This window comes from Vulpes lagopus, chromosome 6 (assembly GCF_018345385.1).
Source record: "Vulpes lagopus strain Blue_001 chromosome 6, ASM1834538v1, whole genome shotgun sequence".
NCBI lineage: Eukaryota > Metazoa > Chordata > Mammalia > Carnivora > Canidae > Vulpes > Vulpes lagopus.
In genome coordinates, this window is record NC_054829.1 from 60,191,350 (window position 1) to 60,217,290 (window position 25,941).

Consider the following 25,941-nt stretch of genomic DNA (forward strand, 5'->3'; position numbering starts at 1 on the left):
TGCCAGGTAGGTTAAAAAACACCACTCAAATTTTTTTTAAATAAAATAGGAAGTGCTATTTCTTAGGTGTGGAAGATACATAGGGCCTCAGTTTCATAGGAGTTGCTGTTCCTTTTCAGGATGCAAAAGGCAGGTGTCCTCTCCAGGGCTTTATTAGAAGGCGGTAGAATCATCCCTCTATTTTCTCATCTAAAATCTTGACAGACGGGGGTGGGGGAAAAAATAAAAAAAAATAAAATCTTGACAGTACTATATTCTCATTTAATTAGGCTTGTTTATTGGGTAGTTACCCATGTTTTGTGTCTTTCTCATTTGCTTTGAGATGATCGACTCTGGATTCTTTGCATGAATATCATCACAACTGTAACTTTTGGTAAATTTGTAATCATTTCATATGCCAATTGTTTAATGAGCACATTAAATTTCTTAGAAAATCTTATTTAATAGTAGTTAGATGTTTAGGAGAGAATTCTAAAATATAATTGCACTTCCATAGTAAATTATCTGAGGGGCACCTGGGTGGCTCAGTCAGTTAAGCATCTGCCTTTGGCTCAGTTCATGATCCCAGGGTTCTGGGACAGAGCCCCATGTCAGCCTTGTGCAGGCTCTCTGCTCAATGGGAAGCCTGCTTCTCTCTCTTCCTCTGCCACTCCCCCTGCTTGTGCTCACTTGCTCTGTCAAAATCTTTTTAAAAAAATAAATTATCTGATTACTTAATATTCTTCACTTTTTAATATTAATAACTTTTATATATTTGCTCTTCTAGACTAAACACTAAGGGAAATTTTTTACTGAATTATTGAGTCTGAAAGTCTGCCTGAATGTCTTAAAACTTGGTAATTTAGGAACACCTGGGTGTTCCTGAGTGCTCAGTTAAGTGTCCGATCTCAGGGTCATGAGATCAAGCACTGTGTTAGGCTCCCCATTCAGCAAGGAGTCTGCTTGAGATTCTCTGCCCCCTGTTCCCCTGTCCCTGCCACCCCAAGGCTCACAGTCTTTTCGCTCTTTCTCTCTCTCTAAAATAATCTTTTAGGGATCCCTGGGTGGCGCAGCGGTTTGGCGCCTGCCTTTGGCCCAGGGCGCAATTCTGGAGACCCGGGATCGAATCCCACATCGGGCTCCCGGTGCATGGAGCCTGCTTCTCCCTCTGCCTGTGTCTCTGCTTCTCTCTCTCTCACTGTGTGCCTATCATAAATAAATAAAATTAAAAAAAAAAAAAAAAAGAATAAAATAATCTTTTAGGGATCCCTGGGTGGCGCAGCGGTTTGGCGCCTGCCTTTGGCCCAGGGCGCAATTCTGGAGACCCGGGATCGAATCCCACATCGGGCTCCTGGTGCATGGAGCCTGCTTCTCCCTCTGCCTGTGTCTCTGCCTCTCTCTCTCTCTCTCTATCATAAATAAATAAAAATTAAAAAAATAAAAAAATAAAAAAAAATAAAATAATCTTTTAAAAAGTTGGCAATTTATATGTTGCCTTTCTCAGAATCAGTTAAATAAGACATTGCTTTTTAATCTGCCTGGCCAGATTTTCTTAGATACAAAAATCATTACTTATTCATATACATACCTGCAGTAATTGAAATCTTGCACAGCAACAAGGCTCAAATGCAAGGACACATATTAGTAGCTAGGAATGTAATGTTGACCAAGAAAATAGCATTATTCAACTCCTATTTTGATTTTATGTTTTTCTTCAAGGAAAAGGGACTACAAAAGGAATGAGTGGAACAAAAACATGATTGAGAAAACTGAAGTCCAAGATAGTCAAGGAGAATTTCAGTCTGCTTGTTACCACTTACAGGTTCAGTCTCTAACCCCAGATAAATTATATTTCTAAAAGCACTTGATTTGTAATTGCAAGACGGAGCCAAAAGGGAAAGAAATTAACACATCCTTAGCATCCTTAACACATGCTAAGCCCTTAATATAAAAGTTTATATCCTTCATATCTAATAACTATGGGAAATGCTTTTTATGTTTTGTGAGGTTTTTTTAAGCTTGACAGATTGATCTATTTGAGAGAGTACACACACACGTGCATGCTTGCAAGCGGGGGGTGGGCAGAGGGAAAGGGAAAGAATCCCAAGTAGACTCCATGCTGAGTGAGCATGGAGCCCCATGTGGGGCTCACTCCCATGACCCTGAGATCATGACATGAGCCAAAATCGAGTCCCATGCTCAACCAACTGAGCCACCCAGGCGCCCTGGGAAATGTTTTTTATGTTAAATAATGTTTTTTATGTTAAATAAGGCAATTCTGGGGGCACCTGGGTGGCTCAGCATTTGAGGCGCTGCCTTTGACTCAGGTCATGATCCCAGGGTCCCACATTGAGTCCCACATTGGGCTCCCTGCAGGGAGTCTGCTTCTCTCTCTGCCTATGTCTCTGGCTCTTTAAAAAATAGATAAGGCAATTCTATAAGGATTTTTGCTGTTATTCTCTCCATTTTTCAAGTGAGGTTTAGACTCAGATAATTTTTTTTTTTTTTTGTAGGTACTTACCCAAGATTACAGAGTAAATGACACCAGGCTTTCAAAGCTCTGTATTTCCAATACACTAGGCTACCTCCAGGAAGAAGAAGGATAAGATTTACCTCTGTGATCAATATAAAAGAGTGAGCAGAAGGCAAAATAGAGAATGTGTATGTAGATGTATCCATGTCAGACAGTAGTCTACATCACATTTTTCAAAGAGTTATTCATTGTAAACACATGATTATTTTCCTTCCTCATTCGTAGTTTCTAAGGCTCTCTGTCCTATTCTTTAGCCATGTGCTCAGAATATGTATTTAAGGGAGCATGAGTACTAAAAAAGCTGCTGTCTTCCAAACTTTGGATTTAGGTCCTATGCATATTTGGCTACAGATCCAATTCATACTGGCTATAGGATCCTTACTAATAATTTGGCATATTTGAATGTGTGAGAAGCAGAAATTTAATACCTATGCCATGCTTTGAAAATCGTCTTCCAATATAGTTCATTCTCTAATTTGTTTGCTATTTTTTTCCAGTGCTAAAATATTCAAATATTTTATTTTCAGGAGAAGAAGAGGTATGGTGAGTTGCACACATGTGGGCTCACAGTTTTAATTTTTTTAAAAAATGGGCAGAGCGCTAGGTTAATTTCATTAACAACATGAAGAAAATTGCGCATAAACTACATATTCCACGTTAGCTCTGTATACTCACAGTTCAAGTGGGTTTACTATGGTAACAGTATCAGAGCAAATCTCTAGATTAGAAAAAACATGCAGGAATATCAGCCTGTTAGTAATTCAATGGTATACAATGACCAAGCAGCCTTTAATCTTTCTTTTTTTTAAAAAAAAAAAGATTGATTTATCTATTTATGATAGACAGAGAGAGAGAGGCAGAGACACAGGAGAGAGAAGCAGGCTCCATGCCGGGAGCCTGATGTGGGACTCGATCCCAGGACTCCAGGATCGCGCCCTGGGCCAAAGGCAGGCACCAAACCGCTGTGCCACCCAGGGATCCCCCCTTTAATCTTTCTATTCATTCTCTGTCTCTGCAGAAGTTTTGTCTTGAAAGCCAATGACACTTTGTATCAAATTTGAGAAAAATATATTCAGAGCATTGATGAACAAATAACTGAGTGCAAAATTTAAAGCTGTGATTTAAGCCTTTGATCTGGTCAACATTATACATATATTTTCTCCAGGAATACAAAGAGCTTACTCCTCCTAGTTATAAAATTAATAAACAGCCATTGTCCAAAAAATAGAACACAGTAAAATACAAAATAGAAATAAATTTGATGTATAATTTTTCAAATTAGTTTCTTCAGCAAAAATGGGATCGTGGCATACAAATCCTATTTTTTTATTTAAATTCAATTAATTTACATATTATTAGTTTCAGAAGTATCAGTGATTCATCAGCTGCACATAACACCCAGTGCTCATCACGTCATGTGCCCTCCTTAATGTCCATCACCCAGTTACCCCATCCTCCAACCCAACTCCCCTCCAGCGACCCTCAGTTTGTTTCCTATGATAAGAGTCTCTTATGGTTGGTCTTCCTCTGATTTTGTCTTGTTTTATTTTTCCCTCTTCCCCTATAATCCTGTTTAGTTTCTTAAATTCCACATGACAAGTGAGATCATATGATAATTGTCTTTCTCTGACTACAAATCCTATTTCAAGCAGCTTTTTTCACTTAGTACAATACATTGTAAATACCTCTGTTCATTTTGTGCTGTCCAATATTTCACTGCATCTAAGACCTCATTGGGAAACTTCTCTGCTATAAACAACTAGAAAAGTGAACAAAATATACCAAACCTTTCATAGATTGGACAATAACCAATATAGAACTGTCATCTGCAAGATTTCCCTATTGCTGGAATTATCTTCCTAAATAATAAAACTAAGCCACTCAATTTCTTATTTATAAGTTTCCTTTCCTTTCACCTCCAATGGGATTAGCTTGGCCTGCACAGTATGACACCATTCTGTCAGCCTCATCTATTACTTGCCACTACACCATCTACATGTTGGTCCCTGTCACACTAGCCTCTATTGTTTCTCAGGTATTAGGCCTCTTTTAAGGCTTCATGCCTTTTCACTTGCTATGCCTTCCACCTGAAATGTCTTTCTGCCACTTCCAGCCTGAAGCTGATAAACTAAAAACATCCAGAACACAGTTTGTTTGGAATGATGAAAAGTTCCAGAAATTGATAGGTGTGATGGTTGCATGACAGTATGACTGTACTTAATGACACTGAATGGAACACTTAAAAATGGTTAAAATGGAAACTTCACATGCACCTGCCTGACTCGGTGGAACATTGAGACTCTTCATCTCACGGTCATGAGTTCGATCCCCATATTGAGCAGAATTTATTTTAAAAATAAACATAAAATGGAAACTGTAATGTGTATATTTTATAGTAAGTTTTTAAATGGTAAGTTTATGTTATGTGTATTTTACCATGATAAAATATATAAATTTTTTAAACACCCAGAAATGTCAACTAAAACACAATGAGCATCTGTTTAAATTCATAGCCAAATGCACAAGAGTGGTTGAAAAACCATTCTGGCAGTCACATGAGCTGAAGATACAGCTATGCCAGTGAGGGTAGGCTGCTGGTAAAGGAAAGCTGGTGGTCTTAATACTACAGGGAGTTGGACTATAAAACCTACATAAATTCTGGGGGTCATTCAAATTAGATCTGAACTGAAAACGCATGTAAAGCTAAAACCCTCATAAGACTATGCATTTTTTGCAAATATAGACAGGAGGCACCTGGGTGGCTCAGTTGGTTAAGCATCTAATTTCGTCTCAGGTTATGATCTCAGGATCCTGAAATTGAGCCCTGTATACTACCACCGCCCCCCCAGCAGGGAGTCTGTTTCTTCCTCTACCCCTCTCCCAACTCATGCTCTCTCTCTCTCTCTTAAATAAATAAATTAATTTAAAAAAAAAAAGGAAGGAAAATGTAGAGTGAAACAGTATTTGGCTAACTCAGTAAAGCATATAACTCGATCTCTGGGTTGTGAGTTTGAGCCCCATGTTCAGTATAGAGATTACTTTAAAAACGAAAGAAAGGAAAGAAAAAGAAAGAAGTAGAAATGTAGACTGGGGGGAAAATTGCCAAAGTGTCCAAAAGCCTATAAGGAGAAAAAACAACTTTAAAAATTAGCTTTAGGCAGACTTCCACTTCTAGGATAATGAAGTAAGTAAGCATTCTTTTCACTAATCCTCCTGCTATAAAACTAAAAACTAAAATCCCTAGATGTTATGTATAAAGCAAACTTAAGGCTGAAAGTTGAAGAGAAGGGAGACTGACTAGGGACCTTGGGATCTGAGGAAAGAATGATGAATTCCCTGGGTTTTCTCTTTGGCTCATATATCCAGACAATACTGACGAGGGCGGCGACTGGATGTTCGATATGGCACAAAGCTTTTTGTAGCCAAAGGACCAGCAAAGGAGCAACCTAGTAAGACAAAACATTTAGACAATAACCAGTCTGTTTCAGCCAAACACCACAGACAAAAACGGGCCTTACCCACCCCCAGCAATAATCAGGTGGGGAGCCTAGACTTCTACCCTCATAAGGATAAAATTGGGTGCCCCATCACCTCCACTAGAGTGGTGTCTGCAAAGACCAAGAAGGGAGCCTGGACTTTCATCCTTACCAGTCAGTAATGACATATTTCCCTGCTCCCCGGCAGTGGAATGCCTACACTCATGCCACTGGCCAGCAATAATGGAAACCCCACTTCTCGTGTCATGAGAGGCTGAGTAGGAAACCGATTTCTACTGCATCTGGCAATTTCAAGGCAGTTCCCAGGCTTTCCTTACCAGTGGGACCAGAGAAAGCTAGCTAAGAAAGACTTAAATAAGGTCCAGAATCTTACAATATGAAAATATCCATGTTTCAGTCAAAAATTACACCACAAACCAAGAAGATCTCGAACTGAATGAAAAAGAGAAAGATGCCAACACCAAGACGACACATTAGAATTATGCGACAAAGATTTTAATTTTTTTTAAGATTTTATTTATTCATGAGAGACAGAGGCAGAGACACAGGCAGAGGGAGAAGCAGGCTCCTCACGGGGATCCCAATGTGGGACTCAATCCCAGGACCCCGGGATCAGGAAGGTAGACACTCAACCACCAAGCCACCCAGGTGATAAAGATTTTAAAGCAGCCATGACAAGGACACCTGGGTGGCTCAGTTAACCATCTGACTCTCAGTTTCTGTTCAGGTCATGATTAACCAGTCAGGAGGTATGGAGCCCTGAGTTGGGCTCCCTGCTCAGTGGGGAGTCTACTACTTTCCCCCTCTCCCCTCCCTCTACTCTTTCTCTCTCTCTGAAATAAGTAAATAAATCTTTAAAAATAAAAATAATAATAATAAAGCAGCCATGATGAAAAAGCTTCAATCAGCGACTACAAACGTACCTGAAACAAAAAAATAAAAAAGTTTCAGTTTTCTATTGCTGCTGTAGCAAATTACCACAAATTTGGCAGCTTAGATGATGCAAGCTTATTAGTTGTAGGTTAGAAGTCCAACACAACAGGACGCTTGGTGGCTCGGTGGTTGAGCGCCTGCCTTCAGCCCAGGGCATGATCCTGGGGTCCTGGGATCGAGTCCCACATCGGGCTTCCTGCAGGGAGCCCACTTCTCCCTTTGCCTGTGTCTCTGTCTCTGTGTGTGTGTCTCTCATGAATAAATAAATAAAATCTTAAAAAAAAAAAAAGTCTGACACAACTCTCATAGAGTAAAATAGTTTTCAGAGAACTACTTTCCTTTCTGATGTCTCTAGGGAAGAATGCATTTCCATGCTCTTTCCAGCTTCTAGAAGTCACCCACATTCCTTGGCTCATGGCTTCCATCTTCAAATCTACCAACATTTCTCTGCGCCTTCTTTCAATAGTTACATCTTCCTCTGACTGCTGCCAGGGAATTTTCCCTGATTTTAAACGTTTTATTTTATTTTAATTTTTATTTATTTATGATAGTCACACAGAGAGAGAGAGAGGCAGAGACACAGGCAGAGGGAGAAGCAGGCTCCATGCACCGGGAGCCTGACGTGGGATTCGATCCCGGGTCTTCAGGATCGCGCCCTGGGCCAAAGGCAGGCGCCAAACCACTGCGCCACCCAGGGATCCCTTCCCTGATTTTAAAAACCGATTTGGGTAGGTTATATCTGCCCGGACAATTCAGGATAATCTCCCCATTCAAGACCCTTAAATTAATCGCATTTTAGAAGTCTCTTTTGCCATGTAAAGTAACATGTAAGGATTCCAGGGATTAGGACGAGAACATCTTTGAAGAAGAAATAGGGGAAAGGGTATACATAAGCCCTAACAAATCAATAATTATGTACAATTTAAAGAGTCCAAATATACCGTTTAAAAAAATAGAACAACAATAAAAAAAGAAACGGCCAGAGACTGGGAGGAAGAGAGAGTAAGAGGGTCAAATGGAGCACAAGGGCTTTTTAGGGCAGTGAAACTATCCTGTATGATTCTGTAATGGTGGCTACTTTTCATTATAGGTTTCTTAAAACCCGTAGAATGTACCACACAAAGAGTGAATCCTAATGTAAACTATGGGCTTTAGTTAATAATACTGTATCAATATTGGTTTATCAGTTATAACAAATGTCCCACACTAATGGAAGATGTTATTAATAGGGAAAACTGGGGATGGGGGTTAAGAAGTATGTGAGAATGCTCTGTACTTTCTGCTCTACTTTTATGTAAACCTCTAAGTGTTCAAATAGTCTATTAATTAAAAAGAGAGAGATTGGGACGCCTGGGTGGCTCAGCGGTTGAGCATCTGCCTTTGGCTCAGGGCGTGATCCTGGAGTCCTGGAATCGATCCCACATCAGGCTCCCTGCATGGAGCCTGCTTCTCCCTTTGCCTGTGTCTCTGTCTCTCTTTCTCTGTCTCTCATGATAAATAAATAAAACCTTTTAAGATTAATTAATTAATTAGAGATTGCCAAAGTGGATTAAGACACATGACCAAATTCTAAGCTGTGTACAAGAAACTCACTTCAAATTTAAATTTGGGTGCCATGGGAACCCTGGGTGGCGCAGCGGTTTAGTGCCTGCCTTTGGCCCAGGACACGATCCTGGAGACCCAGGATCGAATCCCACGTCGGGCTCCCGGTGCATGGAGCCTGCTTCTCTCTCTGCCTCTCTCTCTCTCTCTCTGTGAGTGACTATCATAAAATAAATAGATAGATAGATAGATAGATAGATAGATAGATAGATAGATAGATTTGGGTACCCAAATTTATATGGGTAGCTTGAAAGTAAAAGGATGGACAAAGATACAGCATGCAAACATTTAGATAAAAAGATTAAAAAAAAAAATCAGGAGTGGGTATATAAATCAGTATCAGGTAAAGTAGACTTAAGAACAATAAAGGTTATCAAAGGCAGGAAAGGGGCATTACATGATAATAAAAGGTCAATACAAGAATGGTCATTCTAAATGTGTATGCACTTAGGGCTGCAAAGCATGTAGAACAAAACCTGATAGAACTGAAAACATAGACAAATCCACAGTTACAGTTGGAGACTTCATCCTTCTTCTCTCAACAATTAATAGAAGTAGGCAGAAAATCAACAAGTACATAAAACTAACCACCATCAATTCATAGGATCTGTTCAACATTCATGGAAACTGCTGCCCAACAACAGTGGAGTACACATTCTTTTCACATACTCAAGGCACAAATACTAAGATCATATCCAGGGCCATAAGCCTCCATTTCAACTTGCTTTTTTTCTCTCTAACATCTAAACCAACTATGTCAGAGTCTGCAAAATACCATATTTAACATACTGGGTGGGTGGGGTGGGGGGCAGCTAACTATGCCATCTTTTAGGACAAACAAAGATAAAGGGTCCACCAGTCCGGACCATCTCTCGACAATTTTGTGGAAAGAAAGGAGCAAACTACAAATCAAAAGAACATCTGGAAATCCATCCTGTATAATAGAAAGCAAGAGATCTCTAACTACAGCAAGTTATAAGTTGATGGACTAGCTATGGCTATGCTACATCTGGTAGAATTAGAGAAAGTGTATTGAGAGTTCACATATGTTAGGAATCCCACCAGATCAAAGACTCTTAGCTTGAACTTTTTTCTAGGTCTAAAAACATCTACCACTGCCCCCACCCAAATGTGAAAGAAGCCCTTCATTTCTAAATGTGCAAGGAATTCCAGGGCAGAATCTTAAAGAGCTAACTTTCTGAGGCGAAACTTTAGCAAGAGTATTTTACTTAAATAAAGCAGTTATCACATTTTTTTAAATGTCCTGACCTATGGCCAAAAAATGAATGGCGAAGAAGAGAAGGGTCTAAAAAATTGTTAATAAATGTAAAATAGTACTCTGGTTATTTCTATTTTGTAGAAGATAATGGGCCTCATTCTTCAAATTTGGGTCAAAAAATATGCTTCCACATAGCCAAGGCAAACTGTCCTCATTGGTTTGGAAAGGGCTTTCATCGGATAAAAATGGCCATAGGATGCAGCCAACCACACAAGCATTCCTTCTTGACCATCTTTGGATAGCTCAATAAAAGCCTGTTCTCTGGGCCTCTTCTATGGCGTTCCTTCAGAGTCACCCAGAGATTAGAGGCCTAAATGTAAAGAATAAAACTTTAAAATTATTTGAAGAATAGGGTGCCTGGGTGGCTCAGTCAGTTAAGCATTTGCCTTCAGCTCAGGTCATGATCCCAGGGTCCTGGGACTGAGTCTCGCATGGGACTCTGTGCTCAGCGGGCAGTCTGCTTCTCCCTCTGCCCCTCCCCCTGCTTGTGCACACACTCTCTCTCTGAAAAATAAAATCTTTAAAATTATTTGAAGAAAATATAGGAAAATATTCCTATATCATAGGATATATATATAATATGTATGCTTTTTTATTATGGGCAAATTTTAACATACAAATTAGATGGAATAGTATAATGAACTTCTATGTACCTTTTACTCAGCTTTGACAATTACCAACTCATGGCCAATCTTGTTTAATCTGTCTCCATTTCTCATATTATTTTGAGGAAAATTCCACTCATCACACTATTTTATCTGTAGATATTTCAGAATGTATCTCTAAAAGGAAAGGGACCCTAAACAAAAATCACCTCAATATCATTATTAAAAAAGACTTTACTACTGATTCCTTGAGCTCATCAAATATCTAATGGGGAAGGATTTCTTGAAAGAAAAGAGAAAAGGTTGGGAAGAAGGAGGAAGTAGGGAGGAAGAGAAGGAGAAGCAGGAGAAGGGTACAGGGAGGAAGATGAAAGGGAAAAATCAAGGAAGGAAGGGGGGAAGACAAACCATAAACATTAAGAAAAGGGAACAAACCTAAGGGAATAATTTGATACATTCTATCACATGATTTTTTTAACTTCTTAGAAGACACCATAAACACATTGAAATATCGCCCTGGGAAGGGGAGAAGGTACTTGCAATGCATATAACAGACAAAAAGTTGGTATACTGGATATATAAAGGATTGCTACAGGTAAGGAAAAGAATAACCCTCAGAAAATTTTATAAAGTACGTGAGCTGGCATAAAGATGTTTTGCAGAGAGAGAAACAATTTAAAAGTTATTGAAAGACACCTGCCAGGTCACCTGGTGGCTCAGTGGCTGAGTGTCCGCCTTTGGCTCAGGTTGTGATCTGGTTTCCAGGATCGAGTCCCGAATTGGGCTCCTCAAAATTCTCCCTCTGCCTATGTATCTGCCTCTCTCTCTGTGTGTCTCTCACTCTTTGAAAAATTAAAAATGAAAGACATCTGCCTCTGCTTTGGTTCTTGATTAGTGTCTAGCCTTGGGGCAAAATTGTTAGGGAGGAAAGCACTGGAGTCCCTAATTAATTAGAGTTTCAAAATTTAAACCTGATATTGTGATGATGAAACAAGTAGTTGATAGCAAAATCACTTTTGGCTAAATGTCTAGATTTTTTAAGTATCATTTTACTAGAAGGTATTAAACCCTCCATGTCACTCTCCCTATTTTAAACCTTTTAATAGCTTCCTTTAACACTTGGAATAAAACCCAAAGATCCTTAACAGTAGAAGCTACCAGATCTTCTCTGTTCAATTTAAGGTGCCGTTAATATCCTCAGTAATTGTTTTCAAGATGCTCTTAGGCCCAAAGTAATACCTCGCAGGTCTGTTAAGTAGTTAAGTCCAAGCGACTTAATATATAAGTCCTAACCGTGCCTGCTTGGCGCGACGTAACTTCTCAAACCTTGGAATCGTTGCCCATAACCACCCTGATTCCTGCTCCGCGCCGATTCTCTGGAAGGAGTAGCTTTTTATCCCGCCAACAGCGGACAACTAATGCGAAGAAACAGCGGGATCTCAAGTTCAAACCGGCTCGAGTGAGTAAGTTCCCGCGGTGTCCGAGAGATGTCGCTGTGTTCCCCTTAAAACTTAAAGCATCTGCAGCTAGCGTTGCGGGGGCCTGGGGCGCTGGGAGCCCGTGGGGTGGGGTGGAGGTGCGGGGGTGGGAGCCCCAACCCAGGGTTTGGGACACGTGTATAGGTCCTGCATTAAATTGGTCCCGCACTGATTTAATCCTGCATTAATTCGGACAGGTTTATAGGTCCTGCATTAATACTTCAGCCTCACATTGTTGTGCTCTCCTTGTCGGCTACGCTGTAGCTTCACTGGCTTATTATTTTCCCCAAAAGGCGGAGCATCTTTTTTCATGCTGTAGTGTTTGTTTGGAGTGCTCTTCAACCTGAGAAACCTTCCTTAAGTCCCCAGTTATTTTCTCAATTGACCAAAAGCTGCATGAAGGTAGAGACCGTGTGTTTTGTTCATCTTAAATCCAGAGCCTCGCACAGTTCTCAGCACGTAGTAGGAACTTAATACTTAAAAAACACCAAAAAGGGGGTGCATGGGTGGCTCAGTGGTTGAGCAGTCTTCCTTTGGCTCAGGTCGTCATCTCAAGGTCCTGGGAGCGAGTCCCATATCGGGCAGCCACAGGACCCTGCTTCTCCCTCTCCCTGTCTGTGTCTCTCATGAATAAATAAATAAAATATTTTTAAAATCAAAAAATATGGGGATCCCTGGGTGGCTCGGCGGCTCAGCAGCCTGCCTTTGGCCCAGGGTGTGATCCTGGGGACCCGGGATCGAGTCCCGCGTCGGGCTTCCTGCATGGAGCCTGCTTCTCCCTCTGCCTGTGTCTCTGCCTCTCTCTCCCTGTGTCTATCATGAATAAATAAAAAATCTTTATTTTTTTTGAATAAATAAAAAATCTTTAAAAGAAAATCAAAAAATAAAGACAAAACCAAAAAACTGTATATGTTTATTGATATGTTTTTTTAAAGATTTTATTTGTTTGTTTTTGTTTAAGCGAGAGTGAGAGAGCACCCGCACAACCAAGGGGAGGAGCACAGGAAGAAAGACTCTCCAGCAGACTCCCCCTCTGATCCCAGGTGGGGCCCTAGGGCTGGACCTCAGACCCTGAGATTATGACCTGAGTGGAAACCAAGAGTCCGTTGCTTAACCAACAGAGCCACCCAGGTGCTTCCTATTGATACATTTATTTAGAAATTAATCTTAAGGCACACAAGTTGTGAAAGACAAGAGGAATTCCTTTCTTGTTATCAGTTCAATTGGTCAGTGAGCAATTATAAATTGGTCAATGAGCAATTATAAATCTAAAAATCAGTAGTGTTTTTTAATGTGATTGCTAGCGTACTCTAATGGCATTTAAAAAACAAGTTTGAGGGGAAAAATCTTTTCAACAAGTGCTGCTGGGACTATTTGATATCCACATGCAAAAAAATGAAGGCGGACCCCTACCTCATGACAGTAAGAAACTAACTCAAAATAGATCATAGATCTACATGTAAAACTAGAATTACAAAACTCTTAGGGAAAAAATAGGAGAAAACCTTTGTAAATATAGATGAGATGATGGTTTCTTAGGTATAACACCAAAAGCACAAGCAACAAAAGAAAAACTAGGTAAATTAGACTTTATAAAAATTCCGAAGTTTTCTGCTTCTAAGTTTTCCGTTTCATTAAGAAACTGAAAAGACAACCTGCAACCCACAGAAAAAGCAAAAATTTTTGGTAAATCATATGTCTAATAAGGGACTTGGATCCAAAGTATAGAAAGAAAGAAAGAAAGAAAGAAAGAAAGAAAGAAAGAAAGAAAGAAAGAAGAAAGAAAAAGAAAGAAAAGAAAAAGAAAGAAAAAAAGTATATAAAGAACTCTTATAACTCAATAAAAAGACAAATAACCAGTTTAAAAAAATAACTGAGGGTATTAGATGTTTCTCCAGAGAAGATATATAAATGGCCAATAGGCACACGAAGAGATGCTCAATATCATTAGCCATGAGGGAAATGCAAATCAAAACCACAAAGAGGTACCACTTCACACTCACTAGGATGGCTAAAATAAAAAAGACTAACAATAACAAGTATTGGTAAGGATGTAGAGAAACTGGAACATTGTGAATGAGATTGTAAAATGGTGTGGCTACTTTGGAAAAGTCTGGAGGCTCCCCAAAATGTTAAACGTGAAGTTACCATAGGTCCCAGTAATTCTACTCCCAGGTATATGCGGCAAAGAAATGAAAATATATGTTTACACAAATATTTGTACGTGAATGCTTATGGCAACATTATTCATAATAGCCAAAAAGTGCGCACAGCTGAAAGGCCCATCAACTAATGAACGGATAAAGAAAATGTAGTGTATCTATGCAACCAAATATTATTTCACCATAGAAAAAGAATGAAGTACTGACATATAGTACAATGTGGATGAACCTTGAAAATGTTATGCTAAGTGAAAGAAGCCAGTCACCAAAGATTATGTATTATATGATTCCATTCATATGGAATGTCCACAACAGGAAAATCCACCCAGATTAATGGTTACCAGGGGCTGAGAGGAGGTGGGAATGCGGAGTGCTTATAATGGTTATGGGGTTTTCTTTTGGGAGTCATAAAAGTGTTCTAGAATTAGATAGTGGTGACATATTCACTGTGCACAACTGTGAATATATGAAAAAATTCTGAATAGTACACTTTAAAGGGGTAAATTTTATGATATGTGACTAATATTTCAATATAGCTGTTACTTAAAAAACATAATTGAAAGATCCTTGTTGTCTTCCTCATTGCCTGCAGAATAAAATTCCAACTGTAGGATTGTATACAAGGCTCACAAGAGCTGGTATCTCCTATCACCCCATCTTCATTCCTACCAAGTCTAGGGGCTCCAGTTATAGCAAACTACATGGGTTTCTTATGCCTTACACTGCTGGGGCTTTGTATGTTCAGTTCCCTCTGCTTAAATGCTCTTTCCCTATCTGCCTAGTGAACTCACACTTGTCCCTTTGGACCCAAACCACTCCAGACTGAGCTGGTGGCCCTCCTTTGTGCTCCCAACCCATCCTGTGCATATGCCACTGGAGCATGGACGCAATTGTTCCATAGACATTGGCTTCCTAGATGTAGTGTCACAGAACTGAACTCCCTTCAAGGCACGAATTATGTTATTTTTATCTCTGCATTCTCAGGTTCTAGCAAAGGTACTTAATAAATGAAACAAAAGAGTGAGTGACTGAGTAAGCTTTTGTCGTTCTTGATTTAGTTTTTTTTCGCCTGCCTACTCTTATTCATGTCTTATATATAGTTTTTGTATGTAATGCTTTTCATGTCTCTATGATTTCTATGATTTGAAACTCTACAGCTTTTGGGGCACCCGGCTGGCTCAATTAATAGAGCATATGACTCTTGGTCTCAGGGTTGAAGTTTGAGCCCCACATCGGGTGTGGAGATTATTTAAAGATAAAATAAATAAAAATCTACAGCTTTCATAATAAAATATGCTAAACAAAAGATGTCCACCTTAAATAAATTACCAGCAAGTCTCTTTTCTCAGATGTTGCTTTTATATGGGTTGTATAATTTCGGTAACCAGTTGCTACTTATTATCATAATTTGATTAATAGCAAATCACTGATAGGTGGATCTGTGACGTGTCTGTGAGTTAATAAATTGAAACTAGCAGTGCGCCTGGGTCACACAGTCCATTAAGCATCCAGCTCTTGATTCTGGCTCATGTGATGATCTCAGGGTCAGGGGATCGAGCCCCACATTGGGCGCCAAAAGGATTCTCTTGAGATTCTCCTCCCTCTCCCTCTGTCCCTCCTCCCATGCATGTGCATGCTGTCGCTCACTCGCTCGCTCTCTCAAATAAATAAATCTTTAAAAAATATATTTTTAAAATAAGTAAATAAACTGAAACCAGCATCTGTAAATAGAGTTTGCAACTGTTTCAAACAACATTTCACTACTTCCTGCACTTCACTGTTGCGACTCTCTACCTCATTGCCTTGTCATGTAACATAAACTGCTAAGTTCCTTTATTGTGAGATCATGCTCTTAAGTTAGAAAGAACTAGAAATGAGGCAGGTAAGACCCAAAGTGAGTTTTGTGGATCAGAGAGTGATTCACAAAGATCAGACTCTGACACATCTCCCACTATGTTTATTTTCTTGTTTTAAGTTCCAACTTGAATTTAGAAAAATACATGACTTGCCTCCTTACCAGTCTTTTAGCTCAGGCGTGGGTTACATATGTCAGAATAAAGAAGGCATGTGGGTAGAAAGGTACATTTTGAAGTGGCAAATGTCTTTACGCTTACATTTGTCTTTGTCAGGAAATAGCTGTGGGAGCTGAGTGTGATGTGTCTTGACAGTGAGTGGGGCTAGAATAGAATGCTTCTGCATAATCTTCCAGATTCATTGGTTTCGACAGGACTTGAAAAACGATTCTAAACTTTTACATGCCACAGAAACTCCGATTAATTTGTTTCTTGGGAGAATATGCGTTAGGAGATGTCCACTTTTCTAATTTTCTAAGTATACTGAATAAACAAACTTAAACTGAGGCTTACAGACCAATACCCATGAGGCCTGGGAGGCCTTGCTTCATGACTGTTGCCCATGAATTGATGTAGGGGAGGAAAACATCTCCTTTCTCCCCTTCTAAATTCTTTGGCTGGCCTACTAATTAAATGGACATAAAACAGGTTAACAAGAGAAAAACAAATTTAATTTCATACATGGGAGCTCATAGAAATGTGAAACTCAGAGCAGGCAGCTTTATCCCTTTTAAACAAAGAAATGATAAATATGTGAGGAATTACTGAGACAAAGAGGTCTGATTGAGCTTGAAGTAGGAACAAGGGCTGTTTATACAGCTTTCTTGGCCCTGAATTCCCTATCTCTGGTGATAGGGATGTCTCTACCTCCCGGTACAGGAAGAGTACCTTTCACATGGGAGATGTATTTCCTTATCTCAAGGGGACAAAGGATGATCAGAGTGTTTTGTTTGCACTGGATGTTTCTTAAGTAACTTTAACTTAAAATAATCAATATGCCAAAATGGCATATTTAGGGGCAGCCAGCCCTGAACCCTATCATTGGTAAAACCATGCTCTCATCTGCACTCCATGCTGGTGCTAACTGGCCATTAGGGCTCCTATTCCTGGATGGGAAGGAGCTTTACATACTGCATCTCACCTGATCCTCACCATAATTCTGAGAGGGAGGAGGTAACATAATTCCCTTTTTACGCATGAAGAAACAGCCTTAGAGTAGTTAAGTAAATGGCCTAAGACTGTGCCACTATTGTGTGTCAGAGCAGAGATGCTATTCAGATCCATCCTCTGTGAGGTTACTCTTAGTCCTAATGCTTGTGCGTTGCTGCCATCCACGTGTGATCCAGCAAGTGGAAAATTCTAGCTTAGATGTGAGTTCTAGTACTGGACTGATTTGGGTCCTTCTGTCCCACCTGTTCATTATTTGTTTGGGCTTGAAATTGCCAAAGGGAACAGATGTGGTGTGGTAGGTAGAATAATGGCCCCGGTTTAAAAAAAAAAAAAAATTCAACTATGTTTGAAGATCTAATTGGCTTTATTAACTGATACATGAATCGAGGAGCATCCCTCTAGCAAGTAGAGAGGAGTTGTACAAAGTGGAAGGTTTTTACAGAGGAAAGTGGGGCAAGAGAGCTATTAGCCAAAGAAAGGCGTGTTTCAGGTTAGGACATCTTCTTTGGGAAGCAAGTGCACAGCAAGATTTGTATCATGCAGACTACCTCACTGCTGATCAGAACGTTTCAGTTTGACTTTTAGAAGGTCACATTCTGGGGTGCCTGGGTGGCTCAGTCGGTTAACCATTTGCCTTCAGCCCAGGTCATGATCCCACGTCCAGCCCCACGTCCAGCCCCATGTCCAGCCCCACGTTGGGCTCCCCACTGTCAGGCTCCCAGCTCTGCGGGGGAAACTGTTTCTCCCTCTCTATCTGCCTGCCACTCCTTCTGCTTGTGCTCTGTCTCTGTGTCAAATAAATAAAATCTTTTATAAAAACAAAAGGTCACATTCCTGGGATAGGTGGAAACTGTAATTAAGTCTTGGTTTGCTGTCATGGGGATTAGGGAGCCAAATGATTCCATTTGGGGCTTGTTTCTTTTTTTTTAACATCCCCAGAAAATGCCCCTGTCTTAAGTCCCAGAACTGGTGACTTTCTTGCCTTACACAGCAAGAAAGACTGCAGATGTGATTAATGATTTTGAGCTGGGAAATTATCCTAATTATCCAGTGGGTTCAAAATAATCACAATGAAGTAAAAGTAAAAGAGGGAGTAAAAGAGGGAGGCAGGAGAGAAATCAGAGATGTGATGACTGAAGCTGTCTGGGAGCCACAAACCAATGAATGTGGGCAGCCTCTAGACGCTGGAAAAGGCAAAGAAATGGATTCTCCTTCTGTAGCCTCCAAAAGTAAGTAGAGCTGCCATCACCTTGATTTTAGTCCCACGGGATTCCTTTCTGACTTCTGACCTCTGGGACTGTAAGACAATAAACTTGTATGTTTTAAGCCACTAAATTCGTGGTAATTTGTTACTTACAGCAGCGATAGGAAACTAACACACATTGATGTAGGAAAGACAGAAGGGTGCGAAGCCGATGGCCAAGAAAGAATTCTTGTGAGGTCTTGGGTGCAAAAAGGTGGTTTTACTAAAGCACAGGGACAGGACCCATGGGCAGAGAGAGCTGCACCAGGGTCAAGAGGAGTGGCCCATTTTACACTTTCAAGTTGGGAGGGGTTAGGGATAGCGTAAGTCTTTAAGGAATTTTGGAAACAAGATTCCCAGAACCTTGAGGGGGCTAGCTATTGTTGGGAAAAGGTCACTTATTACCATTTAATAATACCTTAGTCATGAGACCCTTCAGAGGTATATTGGTGGGTCATATGCTTGGAGGATGATTGCTAAGAGACATCTTGGGAGGTAGGGATAAAGGAAGTTTTCAAAGAATTTTTATATGTTAAAGTAGACTTACAGGATCCTGGGAGTCCGGCTAAGATTGCCTTTTGCCCTTAGCAAAGTATTAACCCTGAAGCAGCTGGGTTCTGGGAAGAATGTCACTCTGCTTGTTTCAAGGACTTGTCAATGGGCTGTAAGTAGTAAGGAAATTTAATCATTTTTTTTCCACCTTTGTTTACCACACCACACATGATGTCCGACATTCAGATCCCTCCACTACACAGGGGCCCGAATTCATGCAGCAATTCTTGGTAATGCAATCCCTTTACCAAGTGGTGGGAGGTTCTGGTTACAAATAACAGGTATGAAGAGCACGTGAGTGGCTCCGTGGTTGAGCGTCTGCCTTTGGCTCAGGTTATAATTCTGGGGTCCTGGGATTGAGTCACACCTCAGGCTCCCCACAGGGAGCCTGCTTCTCCCTCTCCCTGTGTCTCTGTCTCTCTCTGTGTGTGTGTCTCTCATGAATAAATAAATAAAATATTAAAAAAAAAAAAAAAAGAGCTGTTGCTACTGGCCCTGAGGTTCTAAGCGCCAGCCTCACAGGGCACATAGACCTCACTGTCTTCAAAAGTTTCTTCTGTGTTCTCTTTATAGCACTTGAGCATCTTAAATGTATTACCTCATTATCTGTTGAGCACCCACTATATTCCAGGTTCCAGAAATTCAAAGATTGAGCAGAACTCAGATCCTTAAGGAACTTAGAGCCTAGCCGGGTAGCAGAACACGTAAACTATTACAATACAACAAGATATGTGCAAAGACAAAAATATCTTCAAAAGAAGAATCTTAGTGTATGAAAAATATCAATTCTGCCTGTGGGTGGTGGTGGCAGCGGGTGGGGTGAGGGGGCTTGATGAGAGTTTGACGTCATAGCTGGGGGTGACTAACATCTTTAGAGTCCCTAGTTTTGAGGGGAGACGTTTTGACACCTAATCTAGATCCCTGTGTCCCCAGCCAGATCTGGTCTCTGTCAGGATTGTAGCCTCTATGGAATCTCTCTGGTTCAAATTTCAAGGCTGAGGAGGGAGGGAGACCCTGAGAGAAAGAGTCCAGGAAGGAAGCGTTCTTCATACTCAGAGCGAATGTTTGGAGCACTGGAGATCCATTCTCCATGATTTCCGTGGAACTTCAAGAGAGTTAAAGAAAGCAAAAAGGATGTGTAGGCATTCAGAATAAGTAGCCCCAAGATGTGCCACTTTGGCATGCAGATTATTTTAGGCTAAAAATAATCAAGGCCCAAAAGACTCAGGAAGAAATTCTGAGCTTCCCCTCTAACTGCCTAAAGGAATTTAAATAGGGGACTTACTCAAGGAACAGAGCCATCACGACAGAGAACTAGCTTAAAATATGAACTAGGTATGGTAGATAGAAAACTAGCAAGGCATATTCGATCAAAGCCCTCTCTATGTCCCATCGTTTCTGGATGGCCTGGCAAACATATATATATATATTATTTTTTTAACTCTTTCCTTTTTTCCTATGGATTGTCTTCCTTCCCTTTGAAGCCCCAGACTCCTACCCCTTCTCCTCAATTTAGGATGACATTTTGGGGCACCTGGCTAGCTCAGTTGACAGAACATGTGACTCAGTCTCAGAGTTATGAGTTCAAGCCCCACATTGGGGTAGAGCTTATTTAAAATAAATATTTCATTCCTGACTTGCTTTTGGAACCTCATATATTTGGATTCCCCCATATACAAAATGAAATTTGACTTTCCTCTCTGTTAACCTGTCACTTATCAGTCTGATTGTAGACCAGCCAAAAGATCTTGAAAGGCAAAGGGAAGTGTTTCTTCCCCCAATGGTTTCATGAATTGTAAAGTACCAGCTCAATATAAAGTACTTTTATCCATTTGCTTGGGACTCATGCTTATGCACTGGGAAATTTCATCTCTAAACTAAGTCGATCTTTCCGTTAAGAAAATACACACAAGTGGCATGTGGCTCAGTGGTTGAGCATCTGCCTTTGGCTCAGGTCATGATCCTGGGGTCCCGAGATCGAGTCAGGCTCCCCGCAGGGCTCCTGCTTCTCCCTCCGCCTATGACTCTGCCTCTCTCTCTCTCTCTCTCTCTCTCTGTCTCTCATGAATAAAATATTTGAAAAAAGAAAAGAAAACACACAGGCTGTGGACATTAAGCCAAGTCTATGTTTGCTGGGCAATACTTAACATGGTACATTTAAAATACATTAAATTTTGGACACAAGGTTTTATCACACAACTAGGGCATAACCCCTTCTCACTCTAATATTCCATCCCTCAATTTACTTAATCCTGAGAACATATATATACAATTTCCTGAGAAACAGTGGTATGGTAGGAAACTGAATTTTAAATCTGGAAAGGACTTTAAAGATATTTTAATAAGAGCTGTTTTACAGATGTCGGCAATGTTGAAAGCCCTTCAAAGTTATAGGGATAGGGGCAATACCAAGATTAATACCCAAGTCTCTCAATTCCCAGCCCAAAGTTCTTGCTCATGAGCTGCACATCTGGCTTAGTTTGTGGCAAGGTTTATCTGCACTTACTATTTTGCTCCCAGCAGTCTTAGGCAATAACAATTGTGCTTTTTTAGTGCAAGTCTTTTTCACAAAATAAGTTTAACTATTGATCAGAGCTTTAAATTTATTTTACCAATTTTACAAATGAGGAAAGAGAGAAATAGTAAACGTTCAGGAGTAATGGTAGCATAAATCAACCCAAAATAATAAAACACTTTATTAGATCTCCTTTCATTATAGATAAGTGTTTCAGTTATCATTTTTCATATAGACTCATGAAGCAGTAAATATCTGTGAAAATTTTCATCGAAAATGTCATCGACAACAAAAAAAAGAAAGAAAAGAAAATGTCATCAATATTTTTTTTCTATGATAAACAGGATACATGTGTAAGTACAAAAAAGGTTTAGTTAGAGAAGAGCCTTGGCTCAGTTATGCAGGCTTTGCCAGAAGAGGTTGTGATTGCCAAGAAGGAGGACTCTCTCTACCCTTGGGTCCATTTATTTGGTATCAGCTGTCACAGCTGGGGTTTCATGAAGAAAAGAGAGAGTGCATCCGCATCCTGTGAAGTCTAAGATACAAAAGGATAGGACCAAGGGATGTTGTTACCCAATTTCCCCCCCTTGTTACTATGCCAACCACAGACTTTGGGAAAGTGATTTTACGCTTCTGTTTATCATTTTGCTTTTGCTGAGTAATTCAGTCAACTGGGGTAACCCCCTATAGTATTTATTTTCATCTAACTGGAGGAAGGAAATCTAAACAATTCACACCACGTCTTATGTGTTTTCCAAAAAAAAAAAAAAACAACCCTCAAAACGTTGGAATCCAGCCCCTTTCGGTGGAAACCACAGGGGACCCAAGGAAAGACACCTTGGCGCCCCAGGCCGGGAGCAGCGCCCTCGGGGAGGCAGAGTGAAAGCGCCCCCCCGCCCCACGGCCGGCCGACGAGCGGCGCCCCGGGGCTGGAGGCGGCTCTGCAGGCCCCTGGGCCCCAGCCACCGCCGCGCAGCCGCCGGGCCTGCTGGGCGCGCGCGCCGGGGTCAGGCCGAGGACGCGGGCGGGGCCGCGCGGCGGAAGGGCCGGCTCGGGGCGTGCCCACGTGACCGCCCCGCCCGCTGTCTGCAGCCCCCCGGCCGCCGCCGCCGCCGCCTCCGCCTCTGCCTCTCGGGCTGCAGCTCCCGGCGTGCCCCGCACTCGCCGCTGCCCGCCCGCCAGCCCCTCCCTCTCTTCCCACCAGTGCCACAGAGCGGAGCCCGAGCCGCCGCCGCCGCAGCCACAGCCGCGGGCACTATGGTAAGGCGGGCGCGCCGCCCCGGGGGACCGAGGGCCGGGACGCGTCAAGCAAAAACCCCCGCGCGGTCCTGCAGGGCCCTGGGAGTGAGGCCGCCATTTTAGCCCGATTTGGGCCTTCAAGGCGGGGGGTTGCTGCGCTGCGGCCCCGCTGCTCTCCCTCCAGCCGGCCGGCCTACCCTCCCGCCGTCAGGCCAGGCCCTGCCGCTCTTCGGATTCCTGAGGGCGAGGAGGGCGCGGACCGGGGCTGGGGCCTGAGCCGGGCAGCGGCGTCTGGAGAGGTCGGGCGTGCCGAGCGGCGGCCCGCGGCGCGGGAGGGTCTGCAGGGCTCGTCCTGGGCGCGCTGCGTTCGCGCGGGGCTTCCTTATTTTACTGGGCGCTCGCCTCAAATTGGTACGTGCTCTAAAGAGCCCTTGCTGAATGAAGGCTTTCTGTGAAGGATCTTGCTGGCCCTGTAATAAAACCCCTAAGAGGAGATTAAGGAGGTGAGAGAACGCTTTTTAAAATAAATGCCTTTTCGCCGTAAAAAGCTTTTACACTAGCTCCGTGAGTTTTGAAGTGTCTGCATTTGAGCTGTGAGGCAATTATGTTGTAGCCGTGGGCGGTTTGGAGTTCACACTTGATTCTCTTTCCTTATGAGGAAACGGCACTGGCTTAGGATGACTTTAAAGAAAAAAAAAAATAGTAGAAGCTTTAACTGAAATCCAAAAGTGTTTTTTTAAGGCCAGCAGAGTTGACACAATACAGAAGGTATTTTTGCTGCTGCTCCTGAAGCTCTGACATCACCCAGTGAAATAGGAAACATTTCAGGGATGGGACAGCTTGTATTTGTCCCTTTCCCTCTACCTTCCATTTACTTCAACCTCCAAAGCCCTTTCAAAAGGATGAATGGGGCAGGACGAGTTAGAATCCTTCGGTGCATCTCATATACTGATACTTAAAATGTGGCAACTCTGATTGGACTGCTTGCCTGGTAGGATGCAATTTTTGATGTCCAGATTAAAGTGAATCCGTGAATCCTCTCTAGGCAAACAGTAATTTTGGTTAAAACCAAAATACTTGTTCTGAATTACTGTTCTTTTTTTATTTCAGGCTTCTGGAGTTACAGTGAATGATGAAGTCATCAAAGTTTTTAATGATATGAAAGTAAGGAAATCTTCTACACAAGAGGAGATCAAAAAAAGAAAGAAAGCAGTTCTCTTCTGTTTAAGCGATGACAAAAGACAAATAATTGTAGAGGAAGCAAAACAGATCTTGGTGGGTGACATTGGTGATACTGTAGAGGACCCCTACACATCTTTTGTGAAGTTGCTACCTCTGAATGATTGCCGATATGCTTTGTACGATGCCACATACGAAACAAAAGAGTCTAAGAAAGAAGACCTAGTATTTATATTCTGGTGTGTAAAAACAAAAGAAAAAGTACTTTTAAAATGCAAGGATTGTTATTAACATAGTCAGTTTTGCCTTCGTTTTCCTTTTAAGTGGGATTCAACAATTGTTTCTTTTTTCTGTAGGGCTCCTGAAAGTGCACCTTTAAAAAGCAAGATGATTTATGCTAGCTCTAAAGATGCCATTAAAAAGAAATTTACAGGTACAAACATTAAAAATTTGTGCAGAGGAATTACTCTTTCTTAATTATAATAAGATAATGGGATAATGTTTTTCCTTTTTAGGTATTAAACATGAGTGGCAAGTAAATGGCTTGGATGATATAAAGGACCGTTCGACACTTGGAGAGAAATTGGGAGGCAACGTAGTAGTTTCACTTGAAGGAAAACCCTTATAAAATGAGATTCAAGTGCCATCTGGATCTTAAGGAGCTTCCATTTCTCCAGCTCAATCAATTTAAATAGTATTAGGTGGTGTTTTTTTTTTTTTTTCCCCCTCTTCCCACTGGGTCCTTCCAATACAGTGAATGAAGGAAATATCATTCATGTAAGCAGCCTATCAGTGATTGCCATTAGACTGTTTAATACTGTTAATTTTATGTAGAACCCAAGGAATGCCTTCCCATCATATTTTAGCCAAAACAACTCTTTATATGCCTCCCTTGCAGCAAGCACTACAATGAAAGTGATTGTCAATGTGAATAGCTTAGAATACTGCAAAGGGTAAGCTGATTGAATGCCTTGAAAGTATTATCCACTGGTCAGATGGTAAACTTTATTCAGTATTATTTATAGTTGCACTTGATTGCAGTTCTGTGAGGCTCGAGCATTCATACACCTCACCTGCCTTGGCAAGCCTATTTTTGTGACATGGCAGCACAGATTTAACACTATGCATTGAAAGCACTTTTTTTGTAATGAGTTTAACCTCCCACCCCCCCAAAAGGAATGCCAATTAAGTTTTGTTAACTGTGTCATCAACTTATCCTAGTACCTCAGTATTCATTCCTGTTACCTGCATATCTTAAAAGAAATAGCTGTTACTAATGCCTTTTTGTTTTCTATTGAGTGTACACTACTGAATAAGTGTAGGAGTTTATGTTTACCATGTAAGTTTTACAACACTAAAAATATTTTGAATATCAGTCATGATGGCAATTTCTGTATAAAAGAGCCTTAAATGGAACATTGTTTTTGAGATCAAACTCCCTACCCTCACAAAAATGGCCACGTTGCAATAAAAATTGTGGCATATTACAGAACGTTGCCTTGTTTTCCTTGGACATTTTGCAAAATGTTACGTGAAGCAACTTTTAGGGTAAACAGCTACTGTTAATCTTTGCACTGGTCATTTAAGAATTTTTTTGTACAACATTCATGCATGATATTTTCCAGCTTGTTGAGTTTAAAAAATATTCTATCCTAAAGCCAACTAATAGAAAATATTATTGTTATAACGGGATACTTTTATAAGCATTAGTTTATTTATTTCCTTATATGTTAATATGAAGATCAGAAGTTATTTTTTGCACTTTGAAAAATATTCTTCAATACCAGATTTATTCTCTGGATAAATTAGGGTAGTTGTTTTTTAATTCACGTTTACATTTCTAAGTAAATGACTAGTAGAAGCAGGAAGCTCTTACTGCGTATTTGGTCATAATGAAAACTTATAAAATGTCCTTCAAAGGTTAATACTTCTCATGTTTAGGAACTTTCATTTCAGCTATTATTTCTTAATATATTTTGCAAATTGGAAAAAATAATGATGTAGCAGTCTTAAGCATTAGTAGTGGGATTTGGCTGTGGTCCAGAGTGCTCTCCTTATAGAGAATTTGATCTGCTCAGTGAGAGCAGTTTGCTGTTAGCCAGAGCTATTTATGGCAAACACA

General features: G+C 40.9%; 1 protein-coding gene across 2 annotated transcripts; it reads left to right on the top strand.

Annotated features, from left to right (window-relative positions):
• Positions 1–22,502: 22,502 nt before the first annotated feature.
• CFL2 (cofilin 2) lies at positions 22,503–25,306 on the top strand. 2 transcript variants are annotated; one of them, XM_041759620.1, is made up of 4 exons: positions 22,503–22,661; positions 23,751–24,058; positions 24,176–24,252; positions 24,335–25,306. In XM_041759620.1, exons 1-4 carry the CDS (start codon positions 22,659–22,661, stop codon positions 24,445–24,447), a joined length of 501 nt encoding a protein of 166 aa, XP_041615554.1. In that variant the 5' UTR covers positions 22,503–22,658; the 3' UTR covers positions 24,448–25,306. The 2 variants fall into 2 exon arrangements, with proteins under 2 accessions (XP_041615554.1, XP_041615555.1); XM_041759621.1 differs by lacking the exon at positions 22,503–22,661 and adding an exon at positions 22,692–23,143.
• The last annotated feature ends 635 nt before the right edge of the window (positions 25,307–25,941 follow it).

What these genes read in the sequence shown, in the direction of transcription:
- CFL2 (XM_041759620.1), top strand. An exon ending in GACCTAGTATTTATATTCTG is followed by an intron (nt 24,059 to 24,175) that starts GTGTGTAAAAAC and finishes TTTTTTCTGTAG; the next exon opens with GGCTCCTGAAAGTGCACCTT. An exon ending in CATTAAAAAGAAATTTACAG is followed by an intron (nt 24,253 to 24,334) that starts GTACAAACATTA and finishes TTTCCTTTTTAG; the next exon opens with GTATTAAACATGAGTGGCAA.